Source organism: Enhydra lutris, unplaced genomic scaffold, assembly GCF_002288905.1.
Source record: "Enhydra lutris kenyoni isolate GAN:26980312 unplaced genomic scaffold, ASM228890v2 scaffoldscaffold24, whole genome shotgun sequence".
In the NCBI taxonomy this organism is placed as follows: Eukaryota; Metazoa; Chordata; class Mammalia; order Carnivora; family Mustelidae; genus Enhydra; species Enhydra lutris.
In genome coordinates, this window is record NW_019154108.1 from 8,512,698 (window position 1) to 8,530,526 (window position 17,829).

General features: G+C 36.0%; 1 protein-coding gene across 10 annotated transcripts in view; it reads right to left on the reverse strand.

The window, feature by feature from the left end:
• Nucleotides 1-17,829, reverse strand: part of LOC111150882 (centrosomal protein 170) — a 121,501-nt gene that overhangs the window by 49,785 nt on the left and 53,887 nt on the right. For all 10 annotated transcript variants that reach the window (XM_022508561.1, XM_022508557.1, XM_022508556.1 and 7 more), the window contains exons 5-8: nucleotides 9,572-9,630; nucleotides 9,314-9,476; nucleotides 8,113-8,247; nucleotides 1,774-2,250 (exon numbers count right to left, since the gene is read on the reverse strand). In XM_022508561.1, coding sequence (XP_022364269.1) covers nucleotides 1,774-2,250; nucleotides 8,113-8,247; nucleotides 9,314-9,476; nucleotides 9,572-9,630 — 834 coding nt within the window. The remainder of the gene's footprint in view (nucleotides 1-1,773; nucleotides 2,251-8,112; nucleotides 8,248-9,313; nucleotides 9,477-9,571; nucleotides 9,631-17,829) is intronic.

Genomic DNA, 17,829 nt, shown 5'->3' on the forward strand with positions numbered 1-17,829 from the left:
GAGGGACCACAGTAATTTGGACAGTTTCTGGTAAAGCTTAAAAACATCTCATCATTAATGTGTATGTAGATACAGTGTGAATATGGGCATTACACCTCTGTTTGGAGTCAGGCTTACAATGGGCCTTTGTCAAGAAGAGAATGTCTAAAACTTATGGCTTAAAATAATAGCTAATATAGACAATATTTATAGACGACTAAAAAAACAATGGCATAAAGGTGCTTTAAAATGGTAGCTTTTTAAAGAATCTTTTAACTAATTTTTGACATTTATTAAGAGTAGTTTAAGAAAGACCATGTCATTTCTAAATTTCCAATGTATATACTACCTTTTACATTAAACTAGGACATTAGTACCATTTATAAATTCATGAAAATGGTCAGTTTCCTAATGGGTAGCCTTGACTTTTGAGCTTTAGCCGATACAGAGATACATACATGGTTCTCAGTTACGCATTTAATATTATCTGGTAGATGAAGAGGGAACAGTCACATGTGAAAAGTATATATGCCAGGTAACTGCTTATGATTATAATTAGATATACTAATAGGCCCCAACAAAGAATTAGGAAATTATACCACCTTACTATCCTGAAATGTCTTAGAAGCAAATCAGAACAGGTATTTCCTCATTACCTGACCAGACAAAATCCCAGGGCATAAAGTACTGGTTAGGCCAGGGTTAGTCTGAACAGTGATAGTGAAGTCATTCATAGTCTATTCAAATTACTGAGCCCTTGCTTCATAATAAAGTCCCCAGGTAAAGTATTAGAAATAAAATAACCTCAATGAGCATTTTTTTTAAGCTCATTAACTCCTTGTATAGAAACAGAATGGCCAGATGAGCATGCAATCATTCCTCTTAAAGATAGCTTATTAAATAAAATTAAGATAGGGTAATTAAAATATACCTAATTAGCAAAACAATGGAAAAATCATTCAGATGATACCCTGATACACAGGTATAGATATTTGACTAATTGTGGCCGAGCATTACACTAATAGAGCATATACTATTTCACAAATAAACACCCAATTGTGGAGAGGCAGGCAGAGAGAGAGAGGAGGAAGCAGGCTCCCTGCCGTGCAGAGTCTGACATAGGGTTCGATCCCAGGACCCCGGGACCATGACCCTAGCCGAAGGCAGAGGTTTTAACTCACTGAGCCACCCAGGCGCCCCAGTGATTTCATAAATTTTACTATCAAAAACATTTTTGATTCAATTGATTCGCAGTATCTCTAGACCAAAAGTTTTTGTTTCATGAGTAACTGCTGAGAAAAGCTGGAAGCACACTACCAACAATGTCACTGAATTACTAATGCAAACCTCTGGCCCATCATCAAATGGCTGGTAATTTCTTTCAAAATCTAGACACTGACATTTTACTGGAAGCATCACAACAGAGAAGAACAGAATTGAATAGAGCTTTTCCTTAAGTCAAGGAAATGATGAGAATTGTCTTCTAGGGAATTCCACTGGTGAACAGAATGAATGTTTTATTTCCACAGGAAAAAGAAACATTTTTAAAGGCATAAATTAAATTCACGAAACCAATCTGGTTTTGGCAGGAAAATGAAGACAGACTGTTTTTAATGAGTGAGGTGGACAAGGGTAGTATGGCTTGCTTTTGAGCTTCAAAATCAAATACAGAGCTTTGAAAAGCTGACATTTCCTACCATATAATTATTTATCTAGAAGTATTTTGGTTAACTGTGAAGACTGAATTTTCTTTATCACAAAACAGGAAGTTCTGAAATGATCAATTCACTTTACCTTTCAACCTTTTCAAGTAAACGGGAACATCACTTTTAATACTTTTGGAGTCCTCTTCTGTTCTCTCCCACACCATCTGGGGAGGGTTGTTCTGCGCTAGCCAGTCAGCAACTTTGTTTTCTGGAGCCATCATTCCTGTTTGAATCCCTGGCAGGTCTTGAGTTCCAGGAGAAGACTTCTTTGACTTGTGGCGCTGATCAGAAGTGAATTTCGTCACATGGTCTCTAATAGTGACCTTCCCTGGCGTACTGTCATCAAATTCAATGGTAAATGAAGCATGCCCTGCACCTGTCGTATGGGAACTTGGTGTGTCTTTTGTTGGGATCTCATGAATAGTGCTCTCTGTGATTTGTGATGGCTGCTGAAATTCTTTTGTAGGGATTTCAAAGTAACTTGGTTCCCTACAGAAAGGAAAAAGTGCTTCTTCATTTGCAGCTGCGGATTGTTCCTCAACTTGCTTGGCATCTGTGCTGCACCCTAATGAAAACAATAAGAGAAAATTCAAAATATTTGGGAGCTTCTAGCACTTAAAGGAGAATAATTATGGCCATTTATATTGTGCCATGAGAATCAGAAGGCAGATCACAGCCTGGATGAAAACCTGGCAAATGTCACAGAGCAGAAATAATTTTGATTATAAGCACAGCATTCAGTAGCAGAAGATGCAAGATAAGTAGCAGCAGTGACAAAGAACAAAGCAGTTAAGAGGTGGACCCTGCATGGCTAGATCTGTATTTCTTTCAACTTGGATCTAGAAATCAACAAGATGCAAAAGAAATCAAATATAGATGGAGATGCACATTAGACATATACATCTAGAAACATGGAAAAAATACGAATTTCCTTATCAAATCAGGAGGACGAAGTATCTATGAACACAAAGTAGAGCTCTAAAGAACAGGTGCTTAAATGAAGAGAGAAACATGAAGTCAATATGCAAGCGATGTTCTCGAAGTAATGAGAACACTTACCATTCCTCACCGTGACATTTAGAGACATTACTTTTAGAATTATAAAAATAACATTACTGATGTGCGATCACTACAAGAAGATGGATACATGTTATAAAGAAGAAAAGAACGACTAAAGATAAAACATGCGGTTTGCCTGCAGCATTGCAATCCAAGAAGTAGTGTGAAAGAAATAAGGTAAAAATAGAAATTTTAGTTGCCAGCCAAAAATTCCAGAAGAAAATCCATGTGTGTGTCTATACAGCAGAATATGCACAAGTGCCAAAAATTCTTAGGAGGAAAGCTGAATTATAAGTCTCAGATCAAAACAACCAGAGTTGGCAGAAGGGACTCTGGAACACAGTCACTATTGTTCTGCTATCTCAGAAATGAAGATAAAGGTATAAAAATATACACATTTGTACACAGTATATGTGAATGAAATTGGCAAATAAAATATATAAATGAAAATGACTACTGAAATGTCTTCTTGTAAGTATGTGTTATTAGTGCAAATGAAAAAATTACTAAACAGATAAATAAATAAATAGAAGATTAAACTGACCTCTTTTTCAGGCAGCAAAAGAACCATGTCTATTACTAAGATGGCAAAGAGTTCAAATGAAAATATTTCCCTAAAGCTCAGAGAAGCATTCTATTTTTAAACAAATTGATGGGAAAACCATACACAGATAATTTATTAGGAGGAAAGGCAGTACATGGAGACTAGGTTGTTTCCAATCATTCCCTAATTAAGTGAAGTACTATTTGGTCTCTTGAAGTATCTTTTCAAATATTAAATCTTGATGGATTCCTCAGGTGCTGTAATTGATTTTTTGGCAGTACTCTCTGAACATAAAACAAACATAAAAAACTGTTTGCTTTTAGGTTGTAAGAATGGGACAACAACACTGCTGTAATTAAATGTATGGAACAGGGTATAGGAAACATCAAGCTCCAGTTCTAAAACAAAAATCAAAAATGAAAAAACCCACTACACAGAAAGTAAACAGAGCAAAGAAAACAATTTTCAGTGTAAAAATCATTCTTTTCAAAATACAGGTTTTCTTATAGCTGAAAATGTGAAATGTATATCAGAAAATACTCTGCCGTTAAAGCAAGAATTTTACATACTAATTGGAAGGAGATTATACAATAAGACCACATAACCTAAAGTCCTGTTTTAAAATTTCTTTATGTAAGAGTTAATTTATCTTAATAGTAAAATGTCCACTTGTACTCTGTTTACTCTGAAGGCCTGCCATTTAAAATTTTCATGAGAGTAAATTGCATTAGTCATTCCCCATATATTAGTAACTCATGAATAATTGTTATTTTTAATTTTTCTACATGGACTTATTTATTATTACAATGTACTGGACTTGATCAATTCTTTATAGTACAATTGGCTTATAAACCTATAAACCTACATCTGTGTGTGTACCCATCAGTTACATCCATACACTCACTGAGTCATTTATTCTGCTTTGCTCATCCTTCTGCTAACAGGATAATGCTGGCTGGGGACAAGGGATGGTATAGGTTCTTTCTACCACCACATGGTCACCCAAATAAAATCATGTGGCTGAACTACATCTACTACAAAGCAAAAACCACAAAAATCTGCTCCAAGGATATAGCATTTATCATCTACTTGTCATTCATAATTTAAAGGAATACTCTCCTAATTTTCCTTCCTTGTGAAGGAAAAATTCACAGTTAATACTGATATACTTTCAACATTTTTTCACATTGTAACACATAAAGACAGCAGAGATCAACAACTGCACATCACTGTTTCTAAGTATCATCCATTCGTCCTACTTCAAAGTCACCTTTACTCCAAGAACTAGAAACCTGAGACTTACACAATTTCCCTAGAAATCAATTACCTAACAATGTCAGGTAGCACAACAGAGGGGAAAGGCAGCATGTCAAGACCTGATGACTATACCTAGGCAGGAAAGTAGCGAAGAGATCTGCAATCAGATAAATCCTGTCTCCATCAGTCTTTCTCATTTTCCTCATCAGAAATAATGGTATCTATCCACGAGATTACTGTGATGATCCAGTGAGGTTAAGTATTAAGTGAGATAATCTAAGTTACCCAGAACAAAGCCCGGCACACAAATGTTTCTCTCTTTTCCCCAATTCTCCAGCATAGAAGAGAGTCAGGGAAATGAAAACTAAACCAAAAATCTAACTCTAAAAAACCTAAGACAAATTCAACAATGAATATTCCCATATTCATGATCTTTCTAATTGGGAAGTCACTCACTGAGAGCCTTTTTACTATCTGCTTAGATAGATGTAGCAAACCTGAATCAGGGATTAAGGTAAGACACAATGCACTGAGAAGAATCAGACAAAAACATAAGAGCTCAGAGTGTGGCTCAGAAGCACAGTGGTCCAGAACCATCTGGTACATAGGGCCTGCAGTCCTACATCCTTCAGAGTCCCCCAAGGACATCACTGTGATGTATCACAGTTCAGTAACTGATACTCAGCTTGACGACTTAGTCAACAACCAGAAACTTAAATTATAGTCAGCCTTCTCCACTTAAGAAGGCAGTGATACGGGTAATTATTTAATAGAAATGGAAGAAAATGGTTAAACACTTAAATTGTCAGTTGTAAATATAAAGTTCAGTCACCTGAAGGAATTCATTTCTCTGAAGATGATAAAAACAGATCATGTGTGGGCCTACTTTACTTGAGAAGAGTAGGTCCTCTAGAAAAACCACGGTGGGGGAGGGGGCTTCTAAATTAATACAGAAAAATAAAATAGTTCTCAGAACACTGACAGAACAGATTCTGGAAATTTGTGAATTTAATATCAATTTATCTTCAAACTCTGTTTATACTAAATTAATATATGAAACATCCTAATATTTTTTGTTATAATCTCAACTTCTAGATATTTAAAACTACTTAACAATTGATTATTCTAGAATTAATTATGTTTATCTAAATCAGAACAGCAACTGGTGATAATATCCTCAAGTTTAGGGCATTTTATGATTATGCAGCCTTTTGGGGAAACTTCTAATACACATAGTCCAAAAAACTGTTTCCTTCATTCTTCTGTACTAAATTAAGTGAAATATTTAACTAAATCAAGATGATAAAGGCTATCATGATGAAAGCCCATTCGCTGAACTGAGAACATATATCCAACCTCACATATTCAAGTGCCTCAAATAACAAAGACCAGGAAATACCTTTTGCTAAAAAGGAGTCACAACTGGAAAGTTTCCAAATTTAGTATGATTAGATTAAAATCAATGTAAAAGAGCCAGAAATCTGTTCCTCATAGTTGCAACAATTAAAGGCCTTTAAATATAACTTAAATAAATGTTCACACCCTGCCAGCAGGTCAAAGAGCACACCTATAGCTCAAATGAGGACAAATTCTCCTTCTTTTAGGACTAAAAATATTCATACAGTTTCAGGAGAATTTGGTTGTCCAGCATACATATTTGGTTCTAGGATTTTTTAGGCTCCGTGCTTAAGTCTGTAGAAGATTCTGGATTCATGTGGACCCACTGAGAGGGGCATAAGAAATCAGCACCATGGCACATACTCTATTACCCTTTCTGAAATGTTCATCTCTCACAATAATTACTAAGATTTTACATTCTAAAAATTGGTAACCAAGAAGCAAATCACCTTTTGTGTTTACAAAAGAGCACGCTTAGAGCATAAACTGATTACTTTTATGTCGTAATTTGAAACATTCAATAGAAACAATTTTGAAATAATCAAATTACATTAGATTTAGTGTGTACCTTCAAACTGATTCTGCAATCTCAGTATCATAAGTTATTTCACGTCAGAAAACTGTTCCCTTCATCCTGTATTTTAAAAGACTACAAATAATAAATGTGAAACACTAATATGAGAAAGCCGATGAGACCCTCACCCGGCTCTTAACTGATGGCATCTGGCTGGGTTCTTTATGGCATTTAACACAAGACATAAATCACTTAGTTCCTTCTTACTCAAGAATAATCCCAAGATTATGAGACAGCTTTTGTCATGTGGCAAAAATGACACTGAGTAAGACAGGCCGCACAAGCTGATAATCATTTAAGAATTCATTTTCATTCACACAGATGATGATGAGGACAGATGCCCCTTAGCTGCGCCACTACGGACAGAGCTGAGAAGGGGAGAAACGGGCTCCCGATGACACTGCAGAGAGGCAGGAACCAGCCCCGAAGAAACAGTTGTATAAGCCAGTAAATTTCCTTTCCGCTTGGTCTCAGGTCACATTTGTGTTGTCTGCATCTGACCCGCAGGCTAAATGATACTAAGCATCAATACTCAGTATTTCTAAGCTTGGACATAAAGAAAACCGTGCTGGTGGACAGAAATGAGGAAGCGACAATGGGAATTTATTTGCGAAGTTGACAACTTCAGTTTGGGGCACTTGTAAAATCGAGTCCATAAAGCCAGCTTTCTTATTAGACTTGTATCCTGGCAATATCAGCAAATTTAAAGAACAGTGTTCTTACTCTCCAGCTAAGAAGAATGTCTTATCTTGTACAGCTAGGGTCAAAAGTAGAAAACTGAGAAGGGTTCTGATGGCATCTATCTTTGACTCAGAGTCATACTTGGTTTTCCGTACTGCTGGGTTTCCTGATACCAGTATTTAATTCCTCCGGTCCTGGATCCTTATCTGCCATTATCGTGGAAACTGGCCATTTGACCCTCTGGTGTCCATGTCTTTGCCAAGTCCTTATGTGACAACTGATACCTCTGTTTGTTTCCTGGAAATCTTGATTTTCTGGCTTATGGGACACTTAGCTCATTGCTAAATCCCTCTAGCAACAAAAGAGTATGTTCCTGGACTATGACTGTGACCCAGAACTATTTTTTCATTCTGGCTGCTGAACTCGGCTAATTCTGTTGCTACCATATCCCAACAAATAAAGCACACTGAGATTTTAAAGAAGCTTTAATTTCATACATCACATTTCTGAACATAAAAAAAAAAACTGTTCATTTAAAAATATGATTATATACCTACAAATCTAATGAAGCACACAAAATTAGTTTGTGCCTACTATTTTGGTCTAATTGAAACATTTTAATTATTATTTTAAATTATTTAAAATGCCCAATTATATTATTAATCTATTTTTCAAGTTTTAATCTCATAAGTTAGAATAGTATTTTAAATAAAAATGATACTGGAATTAACACTTTATGTGAGAATCGTATGTAATAAACTTACAATGACAAGGTCACTTAAGACAATCACAACATTTTTTATTAAAGATTAGTAGATATATATATCTTTTTTCAGGGTTGTCAGATTTCTGCTTAGATTATAAATTCTTCCCAAAATATCCGCTGAAATGTCATACTCTGGGCTTTTCCTTACCTGCTGTTCCAGCTTCATGAGTTTTTTCTTCAGGTTTGCCATTTGACTTGAAAGCCCTTTTCTCCTCCACTTCATCGTCCCCCCACCATGATGGCTGCCCATATAAGGGAGTGCCACGAGGCATGGCAGAAATATCTGGAAAGGGGCGAAAAAAATCTGCCTAAAGCATATGAAACAGAAAAAAAATAGACTTTTGCAGACTGCTAGAATTGCCTGGTTAATTTATTAAATGAAAAGAAAGTACAGTCTAGGTAACTGAAAAGTACTCTAAGTTGAAAAACCTGTTATTTGTTTAAGACCCTATTCAATGCTGGACATCACTAAATAAATGAAATTTTACACTGGTGAATATCTAAGTATGCAAACCGCATTAGCCTAACAGCTTTTTGTGAAGGTAGAATCAGTTTTTTGGTATACAGAAATGGCTCATCAAGTAAGTCTAAATAAAAAAAAACAAAACTAAATTTTGGTATGAGTGATCATTAAAAATATTTTTAAAGCCTACGGGCATTGCAGAGTAACTAAATTTAAACTAGCTGTTAACGTGACTAGTAGGTTTATATCTGAGCAAATTTGGTAATGTCTATTAGTTTAAAAAATTGTTTTTGTATAAATGGGATTATTTATCTAGAGCAGTTCCTGGAACATGATAAATATAATAATGGTGATGATGGTAACCTCACTGGGTATTTCCTGTTAATTCATTTCAGTTATTATAGTTCAGAAAAAGCATAAAACATGAAATAATAAAAATAGTATAAATGACCATATTTACTTCCCTCAAATATTTAAACATATTTAACACAACTACCTATAACGGTCACATATAATTATGTGTTATATAATCCTTTCTAATGAAGACACTGGCTGCATTAAATCCCTCTCTAAAGTTGTCATTATTTTTTTTTAAAGATTATTTATTTATTTTTTGACAGAGATCACCAGTAGGTAGAGAGGCAGGCAGAGACAGAGGGGGAAGCAGGCTCCCTGCTGAGCAGGGATCCTGATGTGGGGCTCGATCCCAGGACCCTGGGATGATAACCCGAGCCGAAGGCAGAGGCTTTAACCCACTGAGCCACCCAGGCACTCTAAAGTTGTCATTATTATAAACTGATATGGACACGGCCAAGTTCTGCAGAACAAAGCACGTGCTTTCTTCACAATCAAGCAGAAACACAGTGTTTTCCAGACGCTCACTCACCCAGGGCCTTCTCCTCAGGTCGCAGTGCTTCTGCGGCTTTGTGCGGCACGTCTGTCGAAGTATCTGCCAGCTTTGCGTCGAGGCTTTTGGCACATGCAGATTTGGATAATTCTGATTCGGAAGATTTTTGGGACAACTGAAGCTGAATGGTAAACTTCTCGTGCTACAGAACATTTAAAAATGAAAATGAAACATCTAGGAGTAAAATCAACCCTAGCAAATGACAGGTTTACAAAAGGAATGAGGAATCATTTTTACCTTTAGTGCTTCTTCAGGGACCCTCATTTCTCCTCGTACTACAGTGAAGAGATTTGTATGTAAACAGAGCTAAGGAAGAATATCATTTCAAAATTCTGATACTCAAGCTTTAAATGATCAAAGATAATTTTGAAATTGTCCTACTTTCAACAGGTAATTACAATGGAAGCATTATATTCCCCTTAAGAGTTAAATGTTATAATATGCTCACAACCATGAAGACTTTAATTTTTAAACTAGAGAAAAATCTAAAATCTAGCAAGTAATTCCCAACTTAATCAGTAATGGCCTTCAAGAAGCAAATAGCTGGGTGATTAGACCACAAAAGACATTTTCAGTTCTCACAAACAGTATGACTGCAAAGAAAAAGCACCTGGGTCAAATTATATTGAGTTAATCACAGTGATGTGAAAGGAAGTATCTCATCAGTGATTACCCAAGAGCAAATCCTGAAAGAACTGGATTACTCAGACTTTATAAGCACTGATAAAAATGAAGTTCATTTTGAAAGTGCAGAAGAAATGCTATAATTATGGTCCTTACGGCAACCACAATCGCCCCTTTTCTCAGGCGTTTCAGTCAAGGTCATATTACTTTACAAAACAACTGATTCTATACAGATTAGAACCAAGTGCTAGACAAAACCAATGCTTTCATCATTATGCCAAAAAGAACAATGCCTCTGTATATTAAAGAATATCTTTCAGTACACAGCAGAGGTCACATTTCCCACCATTACTTAACCCTGTACTGAAAGGACTTTTACAAACATGTACTAATAAATCCTATTATCCTATACCAATTCACAGCACCCTATGACTTCAAGGGTAAAAAGCTATAATTATCACAACCGCTTGGGGTAAAAAAATAGTTTCCATGTCTAAGGAGCAGCAAACTTGCAAACGAGTATTTAATATACATTTCTATTCATTAAAATAATAAAAACTCGGAATTTTTGTGGAGTTGTAAAGAGCTCTGGGGAATATCCTGTTTAATTCCACGAACTGGTTGTCTTATTCTATATATAGGGAACTTGAGGACTGGAGGGGTAAAACCCAAGACCACAATCTAGTCAGCTGAATCCCAGTCCAGGGTTCCCGTAGCTGTGAAATACTAGAATTTTCCTTTTTTGTTTTGTACACATGCTGGTACCATACTTCCTGATATAGGTGAAAATACATATTTTGTAATAATTTCACATTTCATGAAAAGTAAGTCTAGTAATTTTGTTTTACCCCCAGGAAACTCATTAATAGTTGGAGAAGATTCAAAGCATTCCTACACTTCCAAAGGAAAACAGTGTCTCAAAAAAACTGGAAACACACATGACCATAGCCTGCTATAAGGGTTTTCTGGGGGCTTCAAATTTACTCCTGAGAGTGCTCCAGGCTATACCCCAAGGCTAGTCTGGGGTACTGTCTTTAGACTTAAGGCTCCTTTAAGATCCAGAACAACCAGAGAGAGGCCACACTTCTTGGGGGCAAACACTTTACCTTCCAAAATGGTTTGAGTGGAACCAAACAGCTCAAGGATTCTCTTGTTTGCGTCATGAATTTGCCTGAGAACACTGGTATCCCTATGAGATTTTGAGCCTGCCTTAGTCCTCACATTTACCTCCAAAGTTATCATACTCCTAATGGTACAGAGGAAGGTTAACTATTCTTAAGTTGCTAATTTAAAAAAATGACAAACTAAGATACAATTACTCATGTTGTCAGTAAGTTAAAAATATACAATACAGTATTAACTAGTAACGTGGATTACATCTGAATTAAAAAGTTACAGAAAGTTTAAATTCTTGCTGATTAAAAATCGTATTTATGGGGTGCCTGGGTGGCTCAGTCAGTTGCATTTGACTCTTGATTTAAGCTCATGTCATGCTCTCAGGGACATGGGGTCGAGCCCTACATCGGGCTCTAAACTGATCCTGGAGCCTGCTTAGGATTCTCTTTGTCTCCCTTTGCCCCTCTCCCTGTTTGCATAGCCTCTCTCTTGAAATAATATCTTCTTTTTCTTTCTTTAGATTTTATTTATTTACTTTACAGAGAGAGAGAGAGAGAGATTGCAAGAAGGCAGAGAGGCAGGCAGAGAGAGAGGGGGAAGCAGGCTCCCTGCCGAGCAGAGAGCCGGACGCGGGGCTCCATCCCAGGACCCTGAGATCATGACCTGAGCCAAAGGCAGAGGCTTAACCCACTGAGCCACCCAGGTGCCCCAAAATACATAAAAATTTTTTAAAAATTCATGTTTGCATTTTATTTTCCTATTTCTTTACATAAGGCTGTGTTATGGCTATTCTAAGTCATCCCTATGTCAATTTACTCAAGAAATATTTATCTAAAAGTGGGGTCAAAGAAACTCATCTGCATACAAGTAATGCTCTCTAAGATCCTCTCTTTTATCTGAATGATAATTAAAGCTAACTAAAAGGAGAGCAAAATTTTAAACCGTTTTAGTTACTCCTAAGGCCTTAAAAAAACCAAGTATCAGATATCATTGTAAACACATCTTTCAAAAATTATTTTAAAAATAAAGTCACTAAGTTGTTTCATTGGGAAGATACCAAGCACTTACAGAAGAAATCCAATATTACATAGGAGCTTTTGCTGCTTTGGACAAGATTTCCAGTGTTTTAAGGTTTCAAAAAGTGCTACAGTCTTAAACAACTGAATGGGCATTAATAAAATGTTCTCTGAAAAACTGTATACTAAAAAGAATGTGATTCTCATGATACTGAAGACACTGGATGCCACAATATATGAGAATACCTGAATAAAATTATTTTATATAGTGGAAGAATGGAAAAGAGCATTTGTTTTCTAAATTTGCATATCTTATATGTGTGATTTAAAAATACACATATAATAAGAATACCCTTAAAAAGTCTCCTTAAGGGGCGCCTGGGTGGCTCAGTGGGTTAAAGCCTCTGCTTTCGGCTCAGGTCGTGATCCCAGCGTCCTGGGATGGAGCCCCCGCATCGGGCTCTCTGCTCAGCAGGGAGCCTGCTTCCTCCTCTCTCTCTCTGCCTGCTTCTCTGCTTACTTGTGATCTCTGTCTGTCAAATAAATAAATTTAAAAAAATGTTAAAAAAAAAAAGTCTCCTTAAGTTAAACAAAAACTTTTCTTTTTGGACCTTCTCCTTAGAAATATGGAAAATTTATTTGACTATATTCAATATTGAAATTCACAATTATGCTAAAATAGACTGCACACTGTATTGACAAGGCAGGTCCTAGGAGATGCCAAAGTTTTACAAAAAAAGTTCATGACAGAAAACCTTCCAAGGGGAAGATTTTATTTTTTCAGCAATTTTCTACTAGCTTACGTTTGTCTACACCTTTAGAAAGAGGTATCATCTTATTTTTGTACATGAATACCTTGGCTAACTTTTAAAAAAACCTGTTTTATAAGAACATAAATTTTAAACAACTCCTTTTAACTTTTCTTCTATGACATGACTTCTTATTTAATCACTCATCTCAATTTCTTAAATTTACTTCTTTCAAGCTTTGAGAAATGTTCCCCATTTTTGAAATCTGGAAAGCGCGTTCATGTATTGTTGTGGATATCAATCATATTAATCAGGAAGAATCTTAACTCCTCTAAATGAAGAATCCTTGATTTTTAGTTATGTTTATCCCCCTCTTGATCATTTTTAGCAGCCATGATCCGGATTCAAGCATACAATGCTAAATGTAATATTCCAAGTACAGATAAATCATAACCTTGAAAATTATGACAATGATTTTTATCTTGCTTCTAATATGATAAATCCAGTAATTTTGTGGGCCATTATTACAGGAATAGACAACTTCTTTGGGAAAAAGAACCTCATTAAAAAAATTAAGGTAGTAGATTCTTATACTGACTCATATGACTGGGATGGTAAGGATTTTGAAATTTATGTATTTAAGTAATGTTTAAATCATTTTCCACTGAACATGGAAACCATACCATATTCTGATTTTCCTACTAGTTCACCAGTGATTCTATCTCAATCTTTTTAAACTAGTTCCTTATCTCTCCTGCCTCTTTGTATTAGAATGTACCAGGTTTCAGTCCCTGGACCTCTCTCTTACCAACCTGTATTCACTCCCATGAGTGATATCACTTAGTCTTAAGATGTTAAATATTATTTAGACAATGGAAATTCCCAAACTTTTGTCTCTAGCCTACACCTCCTCCCCTGGATTCAATTTGTATATCCAGAATGGCCAAAATCAACTTCTCAGACTCCTGCTTCTGGCCAGGATGGAAAAAAGGAACCAGAGTCACTCTCCCATCTGAAGCAACCAAAAATGCACAAAATATATAAAACAATGGTTTTCAAGACAATCAACGTCAGGGAACAAAAGATAGTGATTCCTGAGCGAAGAGAAACCAAACGAGGTGCGTCTAATCACTGTCTCCAGATGACCACCTTAATAGAGCTTCCAGGTCACAGTGCAAAGAGGGGTAATCTGGACAGAGCCTGCAGGCTCTCTGAGCTGTAAAGGAAACAGGGTTGAGTCTAGGGAAACCAAAGTGATTAGAGTTCATGGGATTGAGTACTCAAGAGCAGAGAGCTGCACAGAAGAGAGAATTCCACATGTTCTGAGGATATCACTCAAGCATTCAGCTGAGTATAGATCAGTAACACACACGTGAGAGAAAACTACTACCTGGTCTGGGGCAAAAACCATCTAAAAGTTCTACACGTCACAGTGCCCAGTACACACAGACGGCAAGGAGTGGTGTCTGTTCCTAAAAGCCAGGCAGGAAAACCTCATGAATCATGCGTCACTGAATAAAGGAGAGGACACAAATATCTCCTGTAAAGTGCCAGAGAGTAAATATTTCAGACTTTGGGACCATGTGATCTCTGTTACAACTACTCAACTCTGCTGTGGTAGTCCAAAAGCAGCCACGGAAATATGTAAATGAGTGGGCATGGCTGTGTTCCAATAAGACTTGTTTCAAACATGGGCTGAAGGCCAGATTTGCCACTGAGTTTGCTGACCTCTGTAGTATACAGAAAGGTCTTGCCTCCGTAGTGGGGAATATTAGTCTCAGACTAAGCTTAGAAGCCTAACAAATCTTAAAAACAAGACCCAAAGTAATAAAACTGTTTCCAAGTACATATACAAAAATATGTATATGAATATAAAAATATGCCTACAATACTCCACAAACTCACAATGCCTGTCATCCAATCAAAAATTACTCTACATGCAAATTAAATCAATTAAAACTGATGCAGACCTGACCCAGATGTCAACAAAGGTGTTAAAAGTTACAATCATATTCTATATGTTCAAAAAGCTAAGTAGTAGCTTGGGAGATATCAAATACAAAATCCAAACAGAACTTCAAGAGATGAAATCTATACTGCATGGATTAATGGCAGATTAGACACTGCAAAAAACAAACAAACAAACAAAAAAACCCAGTAAGCTTAAAGACACAGCAATAATAACAATCCAAACTGGAACACAGAACCAATGATTAAAAAATAATACATAAACAAAGTACCAGTAAGTTGAAAGACAATGTCAATAACCTAACAACATCTAATTGAAGGAGCAAAATAATATCTGGAAAAATAACAGCAGAAGCATTTTCTAAACTTGATTAAAATTATAAACCCACAGACCCAAGAACCTTAACAAACTCCAAGCAGGGGAAACATGAAAAAAATTACACCAAGGCAGATCATTCGAGCTGCTCGAAACCAGGGATAGAGGGCAATAATACAAGTGAGAATACGGTAGAGAAACAGCTTTAACGCACTGAAAAAAAAGAAATGCCACCTACAATTCAATACCCAGCAATAATAACTTTCAATAACTCAGGTGAAATACTTTTCCAGACCATGAAAATGGACAGAATTCATCATCAACAAAAATCATACTACAAGAAATGCTGAAGCCTTGAGCAGAAAGAAAATGACACCAGATGAAAACATGGACCTGTAAAGAGGAAGGAAGAGCATGAGAAATGATACCTACATTGATTTAAGATACGGGTACAATGCGTATAAAGATAGAAGATATTTTTCTTATCTAAATCTCTAAAAGATAATTGACCTTTAGCTCACAATGAGGTAGGACGCAGTCTGTAACATCTAAACATAAAAAGTTGACAATCGTAACAAAGATCAGGACAGAAGAAATGGGAATTATACTACTATAAGGTTCTCATACTATATGTGAATTAGTATAACATCACTTGAAGATACAACTTAAACTTAAAGGTGTAATTATAAGTCTTGAAGCAGCCACTAAAATAAAAAGAAGAAATTATGGGAAAAAGAAGACAAAAACTGATGGCACAAATATCAAGATGACAGATTTAAATCTAACTATATCAGGTGGCTCAGTCGGTTAAGTGTCCAACTGTTAGTTTTGGCTCAGGTCATGATCTCAGGGTCCTGAGATCAAGCCCTGCATCAGGCTCCATGCACAGTGGGGAGTCTACTTAAGATTCTCTCCTCTTCCTCCTCCCTCCTGCTCTGCTTCTCCCCTCCCCCCTCACATTCACACTAAGATAAATTAAATCTTAAAAAAATAAAGTAAAATAATAAACCTAACTGCATCAATAATCACAGTGAACGTGAATGATATAAATTCCCAAATGAAGGCAGAAATTACCGGATTGAATAAAGAAAGTAAGGCGAACTATATGATGCCTACTTCGAATGTAAAGACACGAACAGCTTAAAAGTAAAAGATGTTCCATGCTAACACTAATCTAAGTAAGTAAATAAAGCTGGAAAAACTATATCAATGTCAAAACAAACCATATTTTGGAGCAAAGAACATCATCTTGAATAAAGCAGTTCATTTTGTAATAATAAATGATGTCAATTCATCAAGAAGATATTTTAACCCTAAATATTTATATACCTAACAACCAGGTTTAGAATTATAAGAAGCAAAGACTTCTGTAGGGAGAAACAGACAAATCCACAATTATAGTCTGAGGTTTCAACACCTCTCTCTCAATAATTGATAGAACAAATGGACAATCCGTCAGAAAAATACTGAAGATGGGAACCAAGTTGGCATAACTGACATTAATAGAACACTCCATCATCTCAAAACAACAGAACACACATTCTTTTCAAGAATACATGGAACACTTATCAAGATAGATAGATCGGGTATATTCTGAGCCATGGGACAAGTCTCAGTAAATTTGAAAGGATCTGAAACATATAAAATATGTCCTCTGAGCTCTATAGAATTAAATGAGGAGTCAATTACAGAAAGTCTCTGGAAAACCTCCAAATTATTCTAACAAACTTATAGATACCCTGCATTCAAAAACCAAGAGAAATTAGTAAGTATTTTGAATGTTAAAGCAGTACTTAGGAGAAAATGTTCTATAAATTTTCTCCTAAGTACTGCTTTAACATTCAAAATAGTCCCAAATGAATAACCTCAGCTTATATCTAGAAAAAAGAAATTAGTAAGAGAACAGAAATCAAAGAGAAAACAATAATAGATGAAATTCAGTTCTTTCTATTGCTGTGACATTTTAATAAATGGGACAGTTTTCCACTCCGAGGTATAGCAGTTTGTAGACTGGCTATCTATTAAGCTTAATTTTAATATGAATAAAGCACAATAATTAATTTTAGTCTGGTACAGCCAAATATAAAACAATATAACATAAAATTTGTTTTAAGAATTTCACCCCATGTAATAAAATATCTGCCATTGTAACAGTCCAATGTTCACTTACGTATGTACAGTGCTCAAAAATAATAAGCAACATGAGATGCTATTTTAAAATAATAAAATTAACTGAGCCTACCCTGAGGATTTGGAATAGCAGCTCTGATTCAACACTGATTTAAAACCCTAAAACAGGGGGGCTCCGGGGTGGCTCAGTTGTTAAGTGTCTGCCTTTGGCTCAGGTCATGATCCCAAGGTCCTGGAATTGAGCCCTGTGTCGGGCTCCCTTCTCTGCCAGGGAGACTGCTTCTCCCTCTCCCACTCCCCTGCCTGTGTTCTCTCTCTCGCTGTGTCTCTCTGTATCAAATAAATGCTAAAATTTTTAATTAAAAAAAATAATAAAACCCTAAAACAGTCCTCTGGAACAAAACATTTGTCCCAGCAATTTCAGAAAGACCTATTATGAGCTAATATAAAAAAAGGGAATATTAGTTCACTATTAAGAAATCACTATACAATCTGTAAAAGCAGGAGTGATTTCTCAGTAGCTTCTTCTCGATTTAAAAGTAAACAGCATCAAGTTTTATGAAAACTCGGATTTCC